This window comes from Musca vetustissima, unplaced genomic scaffold (genome assembly GCF_032173495.1).
Source record: "Musca vetustissima isolate MV318-11 ecotype Yass unplaced genomic scaffold, APGP_CSIRO_Mvet_v1 utg8130, whole genome shotgun sequence".
NCBI classification, from domain to species: Eukaryota; Metazoa; Arthropoda; class Insecta; order Diptera; family Muscidae; genus Musca; species Musca vetustissima.
In genome coordinates this window covers 300,021-322,398 of record NW_026883078.1, presented here as the reverse complement: position 1 = coordinate 322,398, position 22,378 = coordinate 300,021, and the positions used below count along the sequence as shown (strand labels likewise).

The window sequence follows — 22,378 nt, the reverse complement described above, 5'->3', positions numbered from 1 at the left end:
GAGAGCTGCGTACAACGACTACGCCTACCGTAATAAGCGGAATAATCAGCATTCATTTTATTTTGATTTATTTGGAACCACAACGACAACGAAATTTAGAATTTTAAAATTTCTTTCATATCCGAGCGTATAAATATATCCCTTATCGGTATATCGTTTAAAAAATGCATGCAAGTCTTCAATGTAATGCGCGTCCATTTGCTGCTAGTCGTTGATGAATGCTGTAATTTTGAAATTAGATTGCAACCGAATTTTAAATTTTCGTTCATATCCGAGCGTATAGGGTTAGTGCACCAATAGTCGGCACTTTAAGGATTTTCGCATTTTAAACGTTTCACCATCCCGAGAGAATTTTTTCACTATATTGTTTTTAGGATCATGTTTCCAAATTTTGTTTGTACTTCCCGATGCAATAAAAAATGGTTTAATTAAATAGTATTAAAGTAGATTAAATTGATAGTTAATTACGAAGAAGATCATTTTAAAAAATATATAATTTTAATATAGTTACAAGTCTTTTGAAATCGACATGCCCATTATTTTTTCTTAAGAAACATGAATAATCGCTAGTGTTGACAAACCTCATTGACCAAATGTCAAATTTTGACGGAATAAATGTACTTAGCTCGATTAAATTTTATAAAGACATAGGTTGCAATATTTAGTTATAGGATTTTTAGTTAGATCGATAGATCTGCTTAAAAGCATTTAAAAGCAACCGTTATTTCGGGAAAAATATATAAAGCCTTGAAAAATGAAGTATTCTCTATTTGAGTTAATATACCTGACAGAATAAAACTGTTGTAATAATTGCAGAGGAACGAAGAAAATTCGATTCAAAGATTTTGGAACATAATAATCATCAACAACTAAAGGTGTTCCAAATTTAAAGCTTTTCACTTTTTTAGAAATGTAACATTCGAAAACTTTCGAAATAGAAAGAAAATACAAAACAACAAACAAAAGTGTTAATGTATTATTTATAACGTTAAAAAAAGATTAGTCGATTTTGTGAGTCACCATTAGAATACCATCATTTTGAGACGGTATTGTAGAAATTCGTCCATAGACATAGACAAAACCTTTACAAGGCATTTTATAAGAGAAATCTATTGATTTCAATAAACCCACCTCCAGCAAAATAACCTACGCATTGAAAATAAAAAATCACAATTACTGATTTTTTTTTGTTTTAAAACATATTGAAATTCTTATATTATTTTGCATAAATTGATTAATTCCATTTACAACTAAATACATTAATTTAAATTTGAAGTATATATTATATAATTTAAATTTGAAGTATATATTATATATTTATATGTATGTTGTGTTACAAAAGAATTGATTAATTTATAAAGCCACGTAACAAACAAAACGCTAAATATAAAAGTAATAATAATAATGATAATAGAAATAAGTAAAACTTAAAATAAATGTATGTTTTTAAATGTAAATGAAAGGAAAATTAGGAAGTTTGTAATTCAAATAATAATCCAGAGTTATATAATATATTTTTTGCCAGTTTTATTTTTATATAAAAAATACAAGAGCTATAAACGAAAATAAAAAATACATAAATTTAAATTGATGGGGGAGAGAGAAAAACAAACGTAACAAAAATAAATTCCACTATTTGTTATTTACGAATTAATAATTTAATTAAAGAAAGGAAAAATCGCATATTTATTACAACAAAAAGTATTTTGTGGGATGTTGGAAACAATAATAAGTGTGGTTGTTTCTTACTTCGCTCGCATTTATTTATTTATTTTTTTTTACTAGAATAATTTATTTTACATATTTTTATTTTGCTCGTAACGGGAAAATGGTGGAGTGGGAGATATTTTTTTTCTTATTTTTTTCTTTTCTTCGGGAGGAGACAAAAAGTATTGTTTTTTATATCATTTATTTTCTTCATTAATGTTTTTTATTTACTTATATATGTGTTGTATTACTATTTTAATATAAGTATATAAGGTTAAATATTTAAATTTCATTTGAATAATTTTTGTATTTTTTTCATTTAGTTTGAGGGAATTGATTGGTGGTGGCTGATAGTTTTTAAATAGTTATATATTTATTTTAATTTTGTATTTGTGTTATTAATATGTTTTTTTGTTTTTGTTTAATATGTATATAGCAATTATAAATTTGCTCTAACAGCAACATCACCGTTTTTTAAAAACAATATGCAATTAAAAAATTAAATTAAAAAATTATCACCATTTCTTGTTGTTAGTTTTTCTTTTCTCTTGTTTTGTTTCTTTTTTCATCTACTTTTACAACACACAATAGTGTGTGGAGAAATAAGATCTCTTCTTCTGCATTTGTATTTATTTGCCACGCGAAAAAACGACCACGCTCAGCAACAGCATTGTGTGATTTTGTGTAGGTTCTTAATATATGTATATATGTGTGTGTGTGCGTTTCTTAGGCCAGCTTCTTCCTCGGAACTTGCTTAAGACAAATGGAACGACATGCTACCCTCGTTAGCAGCCACTTTTAGTTTTTGGCGCATGACTTCACGACTCGAATAGTCGGGCAATTTCAGATAATTTACACATGTCATAACAGAGGGCAAATAATCGTTGGGATTTTGATTTGCATCCAAGGTCTTACGAACTATAGTTAGGGGCGGTGTTAGAGCCTTAAAGCCACCCGTTGGTAGACGAGGTGAACCAGTGACGAATTGCAGAAATGCACGTTGCTCGTCGCTAGTGTACGACGATAGTATCTCGTACAGGAATTGTATGGCTTGTGACTCTTGATTGAAACCATGATCGGTGCGACAGCTATCCTGCAGCATTTTAATATCCCATTTTTGATAAGTGGCATTATTGCTGCCGCAAAAGACATTCTCGAGTTCTTCGGGATAGAACATGCGCAGACGATGTGTTGGAAATACGCTATCAAAACCTGAAAGTATTCAAAATTTAAATCAATAAAATACAATTGTAAATCAATCGAACACTGGTTATAACGACGAACTATGCGAAGCGAACTGTTTACTCTCATTATTTTTCAGAAACTTTATTACTTAATATACGTCTATAACTAATTGTATTGTTCAAATAATGCAGATAGATTTGTTGTAAATTTAAATATAGAGGTTATTTCATCCCGGAACAAAAATCCAACAATATTTGGAAAATGAAAAGAAAATACTCTTCTCCTCATAAACATACCTTCTTTGAGGGCTTCAAATTGTTTCTGCACACCTTCAACGAGGAACCAATATGTCACCAAACTAATATATTGATGCAAATTATGTACAGTTACGGGAGTATCTCGGCCGCCACGACACAATTCAATATTGGCATGGCCAGGCAAAACGAAATCCAAGCCTAAATCGGCTATGGGGCAACCATCCAAATCAAGTGATTCAATCTGAAAAGCCAAACACGAAGGACAATTAGCACCAAAACATAACCCAAATACTCAAAAGGGCGTTGGTCATACCTTTTCAGTCTTTTCCATAGCATCTAAGCTAGTGTCGGCTAAAATCATTTCTCGTTGATGCACGACGTCTTGGAGGCGTACCAATGTTTGTTGTACCTCTGGGGCAACACGTGACAAATCGGCCAAACCAATTGAATGTTCCTCATTCAAAAGCCAACGATAGAATGGTATTGAGAAGGGTAAATCCAGCTGTATGGCGAAAGAAATACATTTTAATAAAAACTGTGTTATACACTGGATTGAATCAACATACCATTCGACTGTCCATAACTGCCTTGGCCATAAATTTACCCAAAAATTTGAATTTCGACTTGACTTTTGAAACGTGGGGTAATTTCGACGATTTTCCCATGGGCAAGGGAAATAGGCCATGCGATGTATTTACGTAGGTGACTGGTGGTGGTGTGGGGCTCACTTGTATAGTTGGGGTGCTTACGATGGTGTTTACCGCTATGGGATTATCTAGCAGCGGCATTGAGAGGTCATGTTGCTGCTGATTTTGATGTTGTTGATCGACGACTACATCTGCTTGTTGTTCGATAAGCATGTCTAAGGCATCATCTCCAGCCTGAGGTGACTGCTGTTGATTATTTATGGAATTGTTTGTGGCCACCAAACTGCTGCGTGTGGCCACGCCAAAACTGTCACGATTATTGCGACTTGAACTGCGTGTTGGCGCTGCAGTTGGGCTAGGTGTTGTTTGATTTGTTGCTGTGTCGCTGGTCTGAGTGTTTGTGTCCTGCGATTCCTCAATGTGTAATGTGGCACTTGTGGATTTGACAACATCGACAATGCTGGCAGAGTTTTGTTTATAACTATCGCTACCATTCCACAAACCCAAATCGGTGCGCTGCAATTCCGCCGATACCAAGGCATAGAATTCCAATGTGGGACCTAAGCCAGTTCCAACCTGGAAATAAAAATTAAAAACAATTTGTAGTTAGGCATTGTGTGTTTGAGGCGGTGTTCCGCCGATCCACCAGACATACCTCATTCTCGTATTGAATCTCTAACAAAGCCTTCGAATGTCCAAAATCTTGTATTAAATGTTCAGCTTGCTTCAAGACATCCTGCCGGGATATAGCTCGCTTACGACGATCCAATCTGGGTGCAACGCGTTCCGATGACTCGGCTGAATTCAAATCTGGAGTAGTATCCAATAGACGTTGCAGAGCACGATCCCGATCGAAACTGGTCGCGTAGAATAGCAAATGCCTCGTCTCGAAGGGGAACAAGAAGGGGCAGGCCATACCGATTTGTGGCAGCCACTGGGGCAAATTGCCCGTCATTATCACCAATGGATCCTGCAGCTGGCGATTGGCCTTGGCCGTTATTTTAGGATGTATGAAATCGGACTGTGGTATTATCAATTGGCGGACTACACAGCCATACAAATGTTCCCAGTGGCGATTCAAGGCGTTTATAATACGCAGCATACAAAGGGCATCAAGCGAGGCGTCCTGCACGCTAGTAACCACATCGGCGGGCAGTGTATTGCTAAGGAATGGCTTAAGAGCGGACACGACACTGGGCGCAATGCCTTCGTGCCACAGTTCAGTTTTCTTGCGCAACAGCTTCGATGAAGATTTACTACTCTTTTTACTTCCCGAGGCACCCTGACCAGTACCTGAAGAGGAGGCTAGTACTCCGCCGCTATGCGCTGAAGAGGAAGTACCAGCACCAGTTATAATGGATTTACTGCTGCTACTGGATGCTCCAGACGCGGTAGGTTCTTCCTCGACAGGTCTGTAGTAAATTGTGTGTTGTTGTACCCAAATACTTGCGTTACCTAAAAGAAAAACAAATAAACAGACAACGTTGACATTGGTTTTCGTGGGCGAATCCATCGAGCATAAAACTTACCCAACGGTGTTTCCGTATCTGTATCGGTTTCAGACTGATCATTCACCAGTGGTGAAAATTGTTTTACTGCCTGGTAAACGGTCATATTGTAGGGTAACGGATGATCTCCAATTAGGAATTGCAGTTTGTGCTTGAAACCACTTTGTGACATAACCACGGCCGCCACATTATCATCCATATCCTCCTCCGAGTCTTCGTCTAAGTCACCGCGAATACCGCCATATCCCCGTACCACCAGATAACGTTCAATGGCCTGTACCATGGCAAGGGGATCGATTTTAACAGTGCCACCCTTCCACTGACGCAGATTATTGCAATCGGGATGGCGTTGTAAATTACACTGGGCGGAAATAAAGACAACAAGCATATATTAATAACTTCATATTACCGTCAATCAATCTAAGAACTTACCTTCAGTTGATGTGTATTGAAGAACTTCAAAGCACTTGTATTCGAACGACCTCCACCGGGCCCAGCCGGGAAGTCATGCACCTTAACGGGGAATTGTTCAAGTTGTGTGACACAAGCATTTAACTTGGCCACAAAAGCGGCAAATGCTGTCGCATCGATAGCTGGCAAGTTGCCCACCTTGACCAGTGGTTCCAGTGGCAGACCAGCAAACACATGCATAAATGCACGCAAGCGAGCATCACGATCAACCAGACCCTCTTCGGAGCTCATAAAGTTCAGCATTGCCTTAATCAGCCCCGAATGATTTACCTCGAACGGTGAGATGTCACTCTCCAACAAAATGCTCTTCAATTCGAACAGGGACTCCAGAACATCTGGGAAGCTGCCACTCAATTTGGCAATTACTGCTGTCAGGCGTTGTAAAACATTTGTGGTGCCAGCGCCCTCTGTGCCCATGGCGGAGGTCTTCGACTCCTGCGATGCATAGCGCTTGATAAAGGATATTGCTTGTTCGCGTATCCATTGGCGGGCTTTTTCACGGTTTCCAGCTGCTATCAGATTGGCCTGTGATATGCTCTTGCTAATGTTTTGGGCAGCCAACGATGTCGAACAACCACCACCGGCCATTGAGTGACCAGCACTTGAACCGGCGGCATTATTGCTATGGCTATGATGAGAACTTGTACTACTGCTGCTGGCTGATGAATCTTTGGTAAAACCTGAGTTAGCGGCTGACGAAGAACTGCTGCTGGCGTGGTGAGATCCCTGGCGTCCCCAACGAGCTGGGTTGAGCGATGCCAAAAACGACGATGTCTTCGAGGATGACTGTGAGCTGGAGTTCGACGAACCATGGTGACTGCTGCCACCACTAAACCGAACTTTGCTCGATGTGCTGGGCGTACTGCGCCCAGCATTGGACGACGAACTGCCAGCTGAGGTTCCACCCAAACTGGTGGCTCTAGTCAGCAACTCGTGCACGGTAGACGATGTGCTGCTGGTGGTGGTGGTTGCGTGTGAGGACTGATCTTCTTGACGAGACTTCGACCGGCTGGTCGATTGCGATTTTCTTTTCGGTGGGACTTTACGTTTCAACATATCACTCATTTTATGCGGCAAAACGGATGACGAAGATGATGACGAGGAGGGTGGTGTTGATGTCGAAGCTACTGTTCCATGTGGAGTGGTCGCCATGTGATATTGTGCCTGTTGCTGCTGAGTGGTAGGAGGCGGTGGTGGCGGTTGGCCATAATGCCCCGTTGTTGTGGGCGGTGGCGGGGGAGGTAATTGATTGTAGGCCACATATTCGGTTCCCGGTGGTGGTAGTGGTGGCTGTGGAGCCTGCTGTTGTGCCGTGGTGTAGACAAAATAATTCTGTTGCGGCTGTTGGTGGTGGGCCACCAAATGGGTATGAGGAGCCGGCGCCGAAGAGCTGTAATGGTATTGGACCTCAGCCGAATTCTGGTGTGCCGGTGTTCCACCACTTGTGTTTATGTTCATCGCCATGGATGACTGCATCTTCTGACCCGAAGAACCACCACTTGAAGACGAAGTACTTTGTTGGGCTGCAGCCGCTGTCAGCGCATTCATTGCATGCGAAAATGTTTTCATTGTGTACGGATGCTGTTGGTGATGTGGCTTCGATGTATTCGGTGTGCCCGAAGCAGATGCACTTCCCTGAGTGGAAGGTACATTGTCCATAAAGAAGGGGTTCACTTGCAGGCTTGATGCAGATGCCGGTGCACTCTGTGAACCACTGGCGGACATATTTGTGGCCAGGGGCTTAGGCGACGGATTGGAGCATATTGGATGGTTGGGATCTGTTAGTTGGGTAATTTGATAGATGACACCCTCGCGGCGGAAATGTGTGCCGAATATATCGGGTAATTTTTGCATAAGTATCTCGGCCATTTGTAGAGCACCCACCACGATGCGTAAGTCATTGCTGCCAAGCATACCAGCTATGTGGCTGGACACCAGTTGGTATTTTAGAACTTCACTCAACAATTCGGATGAGGCATAGTAGACCATGCGTAGAAGAGCTCTCAGACATTTGTAGCGGACATTAGGGCCAGCCGATGAACTGTACACTTCGTAGAGGACATTGAACAAATTCTTTATAAATTCAGCAGCCAAACCACGTTCCTCCTTTAGACAAGCAATGCGAGCATCTACCGAAGCTCGTCGCTTTTGTGATGATGATGACGACGATGTGGCAATTGGTGTCGTTCCTCCTGTGGCTGTTGCCGTTACAGTATTGCTGAGAGCCGAGATAGCAGAGGCCACAGCAGACGCTGATAAATCTTGTCCGGCAGATGTTGAAGTGCTACTAGTACTGGGAGGTGGTCTGTAATTAGGATTTATTTTTCTCTGTACCGGCCTAGTGGTGCCTGTATCTTCATTGATTTGCTGCATCGAATGGAAATCCACGGTGTAAGTACGTCCCAGTGTACTCAAACTGAACTCATCCTCCGAATTCAAATGGGCTGCCTCAATCATGCGTGAATCTATGGCGGAATAATTGTGCCAGGTACCGCGATCGTCACGCCACTGCCACTGCACTTGGTCGTGGGTATTGATGGTGGGACGATCCAACAGGGCATCTACAACAAAAATACCATCGGTGGGGAGTCGAGGCATTAGCTCGCCAATTAAACATGTGATTTCATAGAGTTCCGATGGCGAACGCGATATCAGATCAACGTGGGTGGAGGCCGATTTAGGTAGAGGATCTGCATTTCCCGTTAAGAGATAAAGTAGTGTAGATGCGATGTCACTCTTTAGCAAGGAAATGGCCAAATCAGGACAATTGGCACACATCAAACTGAGCATTCGTACGACGGCGGTAAATGTACCAGAATTAAGCAGAGCCGGTGTAACCACCAGTAGTTGTTGGCAATTCTTAAGTAGCTCTTTGCTGGCAATTTCCTGCAGACGTTTGGGATCATGTTGGAAACTCTCCACCAGGCGACAGAAAGCTGAGCAAACACTTTCCACGCACTTCTTGTCCTGTTGGGCCAAAAGTCTCGCCAGCAGGGGCAGACTTTCCGATACAAAGTGGAATTCCTCATTGTGCAGATTCAGACAGCAGTTAGCGGTAATGGCTAAAGCAGCTCTCTGGGCGTTAATCGAAAAGAAATCCAAATAGGTGAGGCAAGCTGAGACACCATTGGCCTGAAGAATGGCTTTGTTGTGACGCCTTGACAGTATTTCCAATGCTGTTAAACTTTGCTCGGCAACATCCATGCACTGGATCACCTGTAACTTTTCGAGGAATACAGGGACAGCGTCGACTACAGTGCCCGACGACCGTGGCAATGCTTCGAGCATGTAGGCCAAGGCTCGACAGGCATTGTTCATAATATCGAAATTATGTTCCATACGCAAGAGGGTTATCAGTGCTGGGACAACTTGTTTGATGGGGAAGCCGGCCAAGGTATCCTCATTGCCCATTACCAGCATTTGACACATTTCAATGGCGGCCTGCAATTGTTGACTTTCGTCGTGTGATTGCAGTCCCTGCAGCAGTTGTTGGGCCTTGGAGGTACTGTTATTACCAATGGTGCGATGTAAAATGTGTGTCATACGCGGACCCAGTGCACCAAAGAGGTGTGGCGGCAGACCGCGGGCTTCCAACAAAGCCTGCAGTCGCCCCACCTCACTGTCATCGCTCTCGGAATCGCCATGTGAATTGGCACTGTTGGCGGCATTATTTGATGACGACGTTGTGGTGCCTCCTCCTGCTCCCGTTGCTGTTGTACTGTTGATACCACCTCCGCTATTGGCAGCCGTTGCGTTGATGTTGCTGGTGTTGGCACCGGTTGCTGTAGCGGAGTTGTTGGTAGCTGAAGACGTTGTGCCGCCCAAGGCGTTGGTGACGCTTAACGATGCTATAATAAGAGAAGAAAAAAACAACAAATGATGAATTAATATTTGCTTTGTTAAAGTGGTGCGCGAGCGAGTGAGTGTTTGAGTGGTCGGGTCGATCAATTAAACCACAAAAAACAAAGACTTCAGTTTAGAAGTGGAATTTAGAAAATGTTAAACTTCAAATGATATCTTGGGCTCATAATTGGTTAACAACACCTTCACCAGACATAGACATTTCTTGAATTAGTATTTGTGGATACTCGATTTCATATTCATTTTTAAATATGTTCCCAGGATGGATGGATTTAGTTGCAGTTCGACGACTGGAGCGTTTCGTTATCTTAAACCAACGACACTAATGTTTACCAATTTGTGTAGCCTACTTTTCGGGTTCGTTTTAGGCATTTTAGTATATACAGTTTGGGGTAGAGTAGTAGTGGTGGTGGTAGGTAGTATATATAATTTTTCAGAGTGGAAGACTAAATACAATTTGCTAATTAAAGTAAAAACGAAACAACTAGAAATAAAAAATAAAAACAATACGAAAATAGAGAAAATACACACTACAACAAAATGTTAAACAATAAAAAATCAAACAGTTTTGTATTCAAAATAAAAAAGTGTGCTGTCACCTTTTTTCATCTTTTCTACAACAAAATAAATGTAAATTTCGACTTGAGTTTAAAATAAAGTGGAAGTGAAAATTAAAAAAATAATGAGTAAGAGTAAATGGGATGAATCAAAATGAATTAAGGAACCCTCACACATGGATGGGATGACTTTATTGCATGAAATGTTTGGAAAGTGGGTGGTGGGTGGCATGGGGGGCGAGGAGTTTTACATGGCATAACATATTTTCTTGACTTTGTTTACCTGAAGAATTACCTGATGTGTGTCCACCGGTATGGGACGATGTCGAGTTGGTTGTTGTCGGTGGTGGCACTTGTTGTGATGCTGTTCCACTATTAGATGCTTGTTGTTGTTGCTGTGCCATTAATGAATGACTTAACGCATCCGTAGAAGCTGATTTGTTTATATACATTATGGATTTTGGATGGATTTTAAGATATTAATATTGGCAAAGAGAGTGGACGTACACGACAAATCAACAATGAGAGCAGATTATATGTCAAGGATAACAAGAAGAGCGAGCGAGCGAGCAATTTTCATGAAAAAACATAAATGTTTTTATAAGTTTTTCATATCTCAAAAGAATTAATGTCGGTTGGTTACGTATAATAAATTTCAAAATAAGAAATCAAAGAAATAAAACAATAACACATGCATACATAACATAAATAATAAACAAATTAAATATAATTCTTAACTCTAATGTAATACATATTTCGCATTGGAATTTTATTTGTTCTGGGGATAGGGATTTTATTGTGGCTGATTTGGGTTGGTGTGGTGGGTGAGGTGGTTGTTTGAGGGATTTAATGAATGTATATCTTGAGAACATACTGTTTTGTATTAGGATATGGGGATTGTATATACAAAAAACGAACGAACCTGAAACCATCACCCGCATTTTCAGCATATTTTCAAATACAAAATGTACAAGAATGTTTGTAGGATTTTAAACAAACTTCCAGCCATGTCGCTGGCGGCTGTTTAGACAAACGTCTGACTGCCTTACTTGTTTAAAAACAAGTAATTTTGAAATACTTTATCATACCATTCTCCCTAATTTTTGCTAAAATTTAGAAAATTTATTCCTATTTAATAAGACTTTGTTTTTGTTCTTGTCAAAGCAAAGAAAACAATGAAAACCAAATTTCAAATCCTTTCTTCGAAAAACGCAGCAATTTTGTATACATTTCCCCCACCCTCACTAAATATCCCCTCATTCATTCACCCTTTTCACCGTCTTGCCCCCCCACATTATGGTGGTCGGTTGTTAAGTGTTGGCGATTTGATTCTGTTGATGCTGTTGGTTGCTTTTCTCTTTTTTGCTTTCTTGCACTACAACTGATAGATTCGCGCACTGCGGAAAAGAAACGTCAACACTTACCAGAATTTGTTTTATTGGAATTTTGATGAGTGGCCAAGTGGAATGAGGTGGTGGGGGGATTTGTAGATGGGGGCACGACGACGTTGGTGGCAGCACTTGACGACGACGTTGATGATGTTGTACCCAAACCACTATTATTTGTCGAACTATTTGCTGAACGATAGCTGTACAAGAAGCCCGGCTGAACAACCGTTGTCCGTTGTTGCAACAATGCGTGAGGGTGTGTTGCTACTGCTGTATGCAACAGGTGACTTTGTGGTTGTTGCTGTTGTTGTGCTATAGCAACGACAACAGCACCGCCGGATGTTGCCAGATTCTGATGATGATGAGGGTGGTGGTGTTGTGATGGCGGTGGCGGCGGCTGCTGGTGGTGATGCAAAGACGGTGGTGCTGGATGATGAGTAACAGGAGGTGGTGGGTGTGCAAGGTGCGATCCTAAAGAGTGATGTGTCTGTTGTTGTTGTGTTGCTAATTGCTGCTGATGTGTGTGCGGCGGGTGAGTAAGATGATGGCCAGCGTTGACCGACGGCTGTTGAGCTGCTGCCGATGCTGCTGCTGTTAACAACTGATGGCCCACAACTACGGGTAAGCTGGCTGCGTTATTTGCGGCAGCAGTGCGGTTTGTTGAACCAACGACGCCGCCACTACTGTTGCCACCGATGCAGCTGCTGCTCGCACTGCCGTGATGTTGCTGGCCCTGTACCGAACTGACACAAGAACCCGTTTTGCTTCTGGAACTGCGTCTTAAGGTATGGGAATTCTGTTGTTGTTGCTGGTGTTGATGATGAACAGTGCTGCTGGAACCGTAATTTGTTGCGTGATATACAAGACCACTGGGAGTTGCAGTTGAGTCGTGAGAACCGGCACCCAATGTCAATTCGATTGCTGTGGGTGGTGGTGGCGGCGGCGCGTTATGTGTTTGTTGCTGCTGCAAGTGGCCACCACTTTGTGCCTGATGATGATGTGTAAGATGTAGATTTACCGGCGGTGTTGCTGTAGGCACCTGTTGCTGATGATGATGGTGCTGCTGATAACGTGCTGCTCCGCTTTGGCTCAGTAGCGTGGCTTGTGCTTGTCCAGCTCCTGGTGGTGGTGGTTGTTGTACCTGATATATTAAAGGCGCACCATTAACTACGGCAGCACCACTTGAATTATTTAATGCAGCAGCCGCAGCAGCTTGATACGAGTTCAAATTTAAATTTAGTATGGCAGCTGATGAAGCCGTGGTACCAGCGGTCTGATACGTCTGGAAAAAGTGAACCTGTTGTGGCGGCGGTTGTGGTTGCAAATGACCGGCTGCCGGTTGATGGTGATTTGTGTAAAACGTTGGTCCGCTAGCTTGTTGACTTAAATAATGAGTCTGTGTGTGAGATCCTTGTCCTTGGTGAGATTGTAGCAAGTGTGCCGTGTGATGTGATTGTCCCTGCTGCTGTTGAGGGTAGTGTGTCGATGTTGTGGCAGCAATTAAAGAGGGATGATGCGGTTGGTTTGGTGCACCGCCGTTCGAAAGTACTCCAGTTGTAGTTAGTTGTGGTGGTGGTCCTATCACAACACCACCACTACGATTTAATAGGTTATGATTGAACCCAGCGGTTCCACCACCAATGAGTTGGGGCGCTACACCAGTCGTTGTACCGCCACCAGTAACTGTTGAATGTGTTGTTCCGACGGCAATTGTCGAACCGTTTTGACTCCAGCCGTTGCCAATGACACCTCCACCGCCGCCACCGCCTCCTCCGCCGCCTATATGTACACCAATATTGTAATCTGTATTGTTGCTAGCTGTATTGGTATTAGTGCTTGCACTGCCACCACTGCTGCGTGTTTGTCGTGCCCCCAGATTCGGGGCTCTATTGTAGCCCGTCGTTGTAGCTGTTTGTTGTGACGACGTAGAAGTAGTAATTTCTTCACGGTTTTCTACTCCTACAACCACCTGAGTGCTGGTGGTGGTGTTGTTGGTGATGTATTTGCTCGAACTGCTGCTACTGTTGCTCCTCACTTTGAGACCACCGCTACGCTTGAAACGATGTCTTTGTTTGTGGATTTGTTGCTGTTGTTGCAGTTGTAATTTGAAATTTTCTTGGTTGGCTTGCTTTAAAGTGTTACGACGTCGTCGTTTCAATAAACGCTTGCGTCTTTGTTTGGGTTGTTCTTGTCGTGCTAGTTTTCGATTTTTGTGGTGTTGGGGTTGTTGCTGTTCGACACCTTCTTCTTTTTCTTGCTGCTGCGGATGTTGTTGTTGTTCTTGCCTTTTACCTTGATTTAGAATTGTTTTTTGGGGAATTTAGGGTGTCATTATTATTTAAAACACACAGTGTCAGAAATATATAGTTTTTGTTTTTTAATTTTTAAAAACGTTTAGATTATATTTTCTTGGTTCATTTTTGGGGTGGAAGAGTGTGGAAGACATGAACATAATTTTTGTTTCGATAGTCTCTGTGAAACGGGGGTTCTTTTTGAGAACATATCAGCATTCAGAAGAAACCAAGAAACAAAATCATTTCAATCATAACTAGAAAATTGGATTTTTATAAAATTTTGAGAAGAAAAATCATATTTCAAAACAAATCAACAGGTCTGACTATATCCGTCAAGAAATTCCAGCTAGATTTATTTAATTTTTATGAAATCAAATTGCATTTTGACGAAAATAATCTCCATTAAATATTGTGAAAAAGAAGTATTTATATTTTTTGAAGAGCAAATCATAATATATGACTCTCCAAGTGGTTGAAAAACAACAAAAAAACAACAACTTTAAAATGGGAATCACAGAAGACCATCTTCCATCAACCATGTCATGTCGTCCTCCTCCTCCTCCAGAGATAGTATATTGTTATTTAAAAATAATAAACAACTAGGTGACTTTATATGCATGTATGTATTGTTTATAATAAATATTTGTAGATATTATAGACTCCAAGAAAATTGATTAAAATGAAAAAAAAAAAAACAATCATGGATAATAACTATATATGTATGTATAAACACGAAAGTAGTTTATGTAAGTAGTCCTATGGGTGGTGTTTGGTTTGAAGAAAAAGAAAATTGAAAAATCAAATCACTTAAAATAGTTTTATCCTTCATGATGTTTGGGTTTACACAACACACGTTATTACATCGTCTGCCAGAGCTGCCACCTCCGTTGAATTAAAGTATATACATATTAATGCATAACAAATTGTTGCAGATTAAATTCCTATATAGAGAAATAACACTAAAATGTTCTTTTTATATCCTAGAATTTCATTTCACTTTAAGACAAAAGAAAAACAATGAGTCGTTGTTGTTTTTGGTTTTGTGGTGAGCTGTTTTTTTATTGTTATTATTGTAGTAACAAACTAAATTTGTTATTAAAATAATTATTGACAAAACACAATGCAAAGTACAACAAAAATTTATGCAATACAAACCAGGCAGCAGTTGTTACAAATAAATTAAATTAACAGCAAACAATTATCACAAAAATTAATTTCAACAAATCATGAATGTTGTTGTTGTTGCTGTTGTTGAATTTTGCTGTCATATTATTAAAATGCAATAAAATAATTTAAAGTTGAATTCACGTTTGGATAATGACTAAGAGGAGAGTGAGTGAGTGATGGTAGAATAGGAAGATGGTTATGATTGTAGCCGAGTTTATATAAAAAAATGAATGGTCATGGTAGGGGCATGGTGAGCGAGAGTCTGGTCTGAATTGTTTTTCTAAATAAATAGCTTTTAAAATAAGGTATGATAAGGATGTTTATTTTCTGCAATGATATTGGTTGGGTAAATCATGTAATGTGTTTGTGGGGTGGCTGTGTGTGAGGGTGGGTGGGTCGGTATCTGTGTAGTGAATATGAATGTAATAAAATATAAACAAACCCCTGTAATGATATACATATACAGATATTAAGAGAATACCGGGGGCATGTAATTTTATTTTTCATTTACAATATTAAAGATTAGTAAGTCATCCAATTATTCCGAGAGGCTATTATCAAGGGGGTGGTAATCTGTAAAGACCTGTTTTATAAACTATGACACATTATTCTACGTCCTAAAGAAAATTTAGATGTTTTTTAAAGGTGACAGCACTGTTTTACCGGGGAAATCTAAAGCATGTTTTCTTTTTAATGTACAGGGAATTAAATAACCTTAACTACATACAGGTATTAAACTTACTTTTAAATACTTAAAATACTTATTTACATTAAGAAATAAATTTAACATAATTGAAATATTCATTTATTTTCTATATATGAGGGAGGTTTCAAATAAAACATATTGGAATATGTGGTACTCTGGAATTGGATTGGCAGACATTTTCTTACAGGAGGAGTAAGAGTTTAAGTTTTCTGTATTTCACACAGAACTTTTAGAAAATCAAAACTTATTTACAATAACTATGGGTAGAATAAAACCCGATTTACGGACCAAGCCCAAAACTTGTGGGAGACGGCGTATCCATAGCCGGTACGGGTTCGATTGATGGCGAGTCTAGCACCAAATGCTTTGTAGTGCGTTGCAGCAAAACGAATTTACAAAATATTTTTATTTAGTTTATTACAATTGCTTCAACTTGTATTGTATTCTCCAATGTTACACAAAGCCCTGATAACCTTTTATAACTCCACATGGAAAAATCCCTAGATTCAGAAGTAAGTTTTATAGCAACAAACAAGTTAATCTTGTTTGCGGGACATGCCTTATTTTAAATATATATATATATAGGCAAGATTTTTTTACTTTTTTTGCGCACAAATAATTGGATATTATTTGTATTTTTTACGAAAATATTATTTATTTTAAACTTCACAACAAACTGTTATTGTTGTTCTTTGAAAATGAGAACAATGACCCAAGAGCAATGGCCCAGAGACCGTCTTCAATAAAAGGAAAACATACATATCTCAATAAATTATAGATGTAATTAAAACAAAGCAAATAATATGATGACGATTACTTCGACGAATGGATGACATGTCAATGTTGTTACACAGTGCTAATTTGCATTTTATTTTAGATTTTTTCGTCATCAATATGGCCAATGATGATGATTTACAGTCAGTCAATGACGACAAATGTCTCTTGACTGCTTAGATGTCGTACAATAGCCCTTGACTGATTGAAATACAGACAGACAGACAGACACACTATTGGCATTTATAAAAACCACAAATGTCAATAAATTTATTATTTTTTCAAACTGAAAATCAATTAAAACGATTGCAATGATAGCAGTAGCAGCAACAACAACATGGACTAGACATAAAGAAAATCAATGAATATTTCAATTAAAAAAATGGTTATATATCTATAAACATATGTAGTAGGAGAGAACAGATATATATGTATGTAAATACATGTATGTGTACTTGTAGTGGGGCAAGATAGATAGATGGACCAGAGTAGAGAATAAGAAGAAGAATAACAACAACAAAAAATAAATAAATAATATAAACAAAAAAGGCATAATTCACATCACAGTTGGAGCAGATATACGGAATACTTTGTTCTCTTGTCAGTCGATTAAATGAATATAGAATTGAATGCAAAAAAAAACAGAAAGAAACAAAAACACAATTCAATACTGGAATGCATATTAATTTTATAGCAATAAACAAGTATTTGATAAATAATTAAATACACAAAATAAAAAATAATACAAGAGAGTATGATGGAGAGAGATTTTACAAACTAAAATACAACAGAATTGCTAAAAAACAATTGATCGTTCGGCCGACCGACCGACAATAACACAGAGAACAAAGAACTGTGTCGTCGAAGAGGAAAAAAATAGAACTTTTGTTTTTCTGATCACAGGCACACTTTTTTGTTAAAACAAAATAATCACAACAGCATCCCATTTTGGGAAATGCTAAAAACATATCTGTCTGTGTATATGTATATAAAATAGTATCTGTTGACTTACCTCCAAAAGCAGCAACAGAATCTTCTATTTCGTCGGCAATATCTTCTTCCTCTTCCTCGATTTCTTCGTCGTCGTCGTCAATATCCTCTTCTTCTTCAATATCTTCGTCGTCGTCCTCTTCGTCACCGAAAAGTTCAATTTCCTCGTCGTCGACGTCCTCTTCTTCTTCCTCCTCAACAATGTCGTCGTCTTCGTTGTTGTCTGATTCGCCGCCGACGATGCCAACAATATTATTATCCGTCTCCTCTTCTACTTCTTCTTCTTCCTCCTCGCCCTCCTCCTCTTCTTCTCCTTCCTCTTCCTCTTCAATTAATCCTTCAGTACCGTTGTCCTCGATAGAATCAATATCAGCTGTTAAAACTGCTAGCAATTCTTTATCGAAGTACACCGAATTGGAATTGTTTGATCGTTCAGCTGCTGTTGTATTCGAGGCGGAGGGGTTATCACCTACCGATTCGCCGAGATCTTCTTGTGAATCGTTTAATTCGTTGCTTAAATTATTCAAAAATGTTTGATAATTTCGTAGATTTTTACGATATTTGGAGATTTTATCCAGATGCAATGATGTCGGCGATGTAGCCGAGATGCTGCTTGTGGATGTTGTGGCAACTGTTGACGACGTAGATGGTGGTTGTATTGAACCTCCTGCTGTTATTGTGGACGACGTAGATGATGATTTTGTATTTAATTTAGCTTTGTTTCCCACAACTGATAACAAGTTCTTGTTATTGCTCTGTGTTTGCTGTTGCCTCTTATCGCCGCCAACAACACTACCGCCACATTCACTTAAGCGTTGTTGTTGTTGCTGCTGCTTCTTATTATTACGTTTCGACAACGACGATGATGTATTGCCACTGGTGGTGGAACTTTTATTTTGATTTCGATAATTCCGCTGTCTGTGTCTTGACGATCCAAGGGATGACTTGAATTTGTATTTTTCTGCGACTTTTGTTTTTGTTTGTCGTCGACGGTGGTGGTGTTGCTGCTCCGCAGTTTCGCCGCTTTCACTGTTGTCGGTGCTCTGCTCGAGCGCGTCCTCGTCCACCTCCTCCTCAGCGTATTCCTGCTCGTCAATATCTTCGCCGTTGTCTCTCGCAATTGCAATACTACTTATGTGACCAGTAGTAGCAGAAATTGCTCCCGCACCGGCTGCACTTTGCCGTTGTGCGCTATTGCTTCTCTTCTTTGTTGTGGTTGTCGAACGACTATGACTGACTTTGCGAGTTTTACGATAATAATTCAATAAATTGCTCTTACTGGCACTGGCAGTGTTGCTGGCGCTGCTGCTGCCGCTATTCGATTTTGCCTTTGTTGTACCACTACGTTGTGTTACTGCCGAGGTATCTACACACGAGGCGATTGCCTTTGTATAGCGACGATGATTGTTGCTGCTGTTGCTGTGGTTAATACTAATCCCACCACCACTGCTGGTCGATGGCTCTTCGGGTGAGACAGTTTTCGAACGAGTTCTTTGTGCTACACAATCACCACCGCGCTGTTGTTGTTGTTCCCTCTTCTTTGGTGTTGAAAATTTGCTGTCACTGACAGCACTGCTATTTCCACTTGTTGTCGAAAGTGGCGTCGATTCAATGTCCTGTGAACTGTGGTTGTGCTGATTACTGTTGTAGCGACGTTTCTTTAAAGGGGACGACAAATCCGTGGGGTATTCACTGCCGGTTGAAGTAGAGGCTGCTGTAAAGAAGACAAAAGAAAACATATATGAATATCAATAACAACAACAAACAAACAGACAGTTGATATTGAATAATTATTTTGTAAATTTCAAATTTATATTTCAAATTGTTCTGTTTACGAATTCTTCTACTGCTAAATAATTCATTTAATTGAGATGTAATCGATATTAACAACAATTCCAAGGTCACATAAAATTGTATAACCACCACCACTACCCATTGAAATTTGCAATTAACTATAAAACTTCAATTTGTAAGTGTATGAGTGCTAGAGTATTTGTGTCTATAGGAGTGTGAAATGTTTAACAAGATAATGAAAGACACAGAAGTATCAGTTAATGGTGAAATGCCCCTAGGAATGCTCGTTCCCCCTTTGCCAATGTTTGATTTTTATTGAAAAATATTTCAAATAAAAGAAAAACGTATTACAGATTTTGAAATGGAAAAATGGTGACACGACATTGGTATTACGAGTTTAGTTTCAAATATGACGCGTAATCAAGCTGAACAGAACGTAGTGGGTGGTCAGAATTAAATTTGTGTAATTGATTCCTAAAGTCGACAAATGTTTTAAGATTTTCAATGAAAAATGTATGAAAACCATTAATATATAATCAATATAGGCATATATTGTCGCTTAGAACGACGATCAAAGGACCATCAACATTGGTATGTATACGCGATATCAAATAAAATAATTATTGAGACATTTCGCTAAAACGGTTTCGATTGTATATAGCCCTCATCCCTCTTATGTCTTATGGCAAATTTATTAACTATAATATTATGCTTACAGTGTAGAGAATTGGTGCCATTTGGGACAAGATTCTAGGTTTAGCTTTTTCTATATCCTTACTAATATTAAAAATGTATACTTTATTTTTTCACCGTGTTGCTTCTTTCTTGCCTTTATATTAAAACCCGAAATGAAATTACAAATTCAAATATGATTTTTTTAATTATAACAGCAACAGCAAGAAGAACACAACGGCGAACAAAGGAAAAAAACTGCAGTCAAATTCACATACATACATACAAAACTTATAGCGAACACGCTAATACTTACAAGTTGTGGCCTTTTCAACGTGGTGGCGTTTACGGTCTACACGAGTTGTGGGTGGCGGTGTTATGGGTGAAGTTGGCGAGTACACTGCCGATGATGTTGAGGCGTTTAATGTGGAGTTACGTGATGAGGCACGTTTATTGGCGTTAGTTTTGTTGCTACAATTGCCGCTGTTGTTGTTAGTCTTTGTTTTTAACAACAATGGTGATTGTTCTTCTTGTGGCTTGGTATGGCCTCTACTGGTACTACTACTGCCGCTATTGTTATGTGAGTCTTGATGTGTTGTTGAGAAGCGTGACTTGCTGCGTGAATTGCTGCGAGAACGTTTATCGACAGCTATAGTATTATTATCGATGGAACAAGAGGGAGATGAGGTGGCTGCTGCTGGTGGAATACTTGAATTTTTAAGGTTGTCGATGCCGCCTAAGGATTGGTGTTTTTGATGTTTGTGTGACTTCTTTTCTTGTTGACGACTACCACGTTTGGATTTGACCTTATTGATTGGAGTCGTCGTTGGTGTTAGTGTTCCTGCTGTTGGTGCTGGTTTTCTATTTGATGATGCATGCGTTATGCTGTCGTCGTGCCCCTCCGTCACTGCAGAGAGCGATTGAGTACTAACGGACTCGGCCATAGACGACACTTACACGCACATTCAATCCCACTAAACATGCCCTCGTCCCAGTTTGTTGTAAATTGTTGAGTTAAATTTTTTTTAGAACACGCAAAAATGTTGTTGCTAAATTAAAATTAAATTCACTTTTTTTTTTGTTTCAGTACTGATATATTTTGATAAATGTTTAATTTTCACTTATTGAAATTTATTTTCGCGTTTGTTTTCTTTTTTCACTTTGAATTTTATTTTAAGATTGTTTTTTTTTTTTATAATTCAGATACGATAATCTACGAGATAAATGGCGAATATTAGAACTTCATTTATTTATTTTTTTAATATTGAAAACTTTTTTAATGTTAGTTTTTCGATTTTATGAATTTGCTTTAACACTGTTTATATATTGGTGGGAGTTGCTCCTATATATTACACGATATCCTGAAAATGGTATAAAAACAAATGATTATTAGTTATCGAAAAATAAAATATTTAGATTAGGCAAATTGCGATCTTTGTTTGTATATCGATTTAATTCGTTTTGTGTATTTCGTAACATTTTATATATATTTAAATGTGAAAAAACAACAAATAAAAAAATATTTTGGAAACCGAATTGCCTTGTGTATCAAGTTCAAAAGAGAACGATAAAAATTGCCGCAAGGAAACTCGCCTAATATAAATCAGGACATAGATACAAACTGCGATTTTATATCGATTTAAACAAAAATGTACAAATTAAACTTCAGCAGGCATTTATGTTTGTTGAATTATATATCAGAGAATGCCTTGATATATAATAATAATAATATATGACAAAACTTGATATCAGGCACAGACAATTGCGAGAAAGAAACACAAAGATTATAGCCCACGAAGGTAACAGAAAGAAAATTATTTTTATCAGTTTTTCACTTCTTCCACAATTGGTCTGTTCCCGTACTTCAAGAATCAACTAGATTTTACTATTTTCTTCGATATCATAAATGAAAATTCGTTATCGTAGTAAAAAGTAGTAGTAGATTGTTGCAGTGCAGGAACAGACCAAATATCTCATTTAGTTATTTTTTTCTAACTTCCTAGCCTTTAAAGGGGGAACACATAAGAGGTCTTTCAGGCTTGTCATCTTCAGTTGATTTTTTAATTGTAAGAGAATAAAGGAGAACGGCGTCCGAATTCAAGTTTGACTCTTATATTCCTTTATAAATTGACAACTCATACGAACCCAACTTAACAGGGCAGGCCTGAATCATCGTGTGTGTCTCCTCTATAACTCCGGCTTTTTGTGACAATTTCTCAAACATATAATAGTATTGGATAAAATGTGAAAATTCGAGATATGGATTTTAAAAATAATCGTATAAATTTAGAAGATTCCTTCCCGAATCTATCCCACACGAATCTATAAAAAAGGCCCCTTCCCTACATAGAGGATCCCTCTTCCTCTAAAGTTATATACATCGAGACATTTATTTTTTAA

General features: G+C 38.9%; 1 protein-coding gene across 1 annotated transcript; it reads right to left on the bottom strand.

Moving 5' to 3' along the window:
- Nucleotides 1–2,461: 2,461 nt before the first annotated feature.
- Nucleotides 2,462–20,984, bottom strand: LOC133329818 (E3 ubiquitin-protein ligase TRIP12). The gene is made up of 11 exons (XM_061538282.1): nucleotides 20,295–20,984; nucleotides 17,535–19,226; nucleotides 11,618–13,873; nucleotides 10,489–10,626; nucleotides 5,737–9,623; nucleotides 5,326–5,665; nucleotides 4,452–5,251; nucleotides 3,716–4,372; nucleotides 3,463–3,651; nucleotides 3,189–3,390; nucleotides 2,462–2,919 (listed from the first exon to the last, which is right to left on the bottom strand). Exons 1-11 carry the CDS (start codon nucleotides 20,920–20,922, stop codon nucleotides 2,462–2,464), a joined length of 11,247 nt encoding a protein of 3,748 aa, XP_061394266.1. The 5' UTR covers nucleotides 20,923–20,984.
- Between the last annotated feature and the right edge of the window lie 1,394 nt (nucleotides 20,985–22,378).

What these genes read in the sequence shown, in the direction of transcription:
- LOC133329818 (XM_061538282.1), bottom strand. Translation starts at nt 20,922, where the DNA reads ATGGCCGAGTCCGTTAGTACTCAATCGCTCTCTGCAGTGACGGAGGGG. An exon ending in TTCTGTTGCTGCTTTTGGAG is followed by an intron (nt 13,874 to 17,534) that starts GTAAGTCAACAG and finishes TTCTAAATCAAG; the next exon opens with GTAAAAGGCAAGAACAACAA. An exon ending in TTCCAATAAAACAAATTCTG is followed by an intron (nt 10,627 to 11,617) that starts GTAAGTGTTGAC and finishes TAAACAAATCAG; the next exon opens with CTTCTACGGATGCGTTAAGT.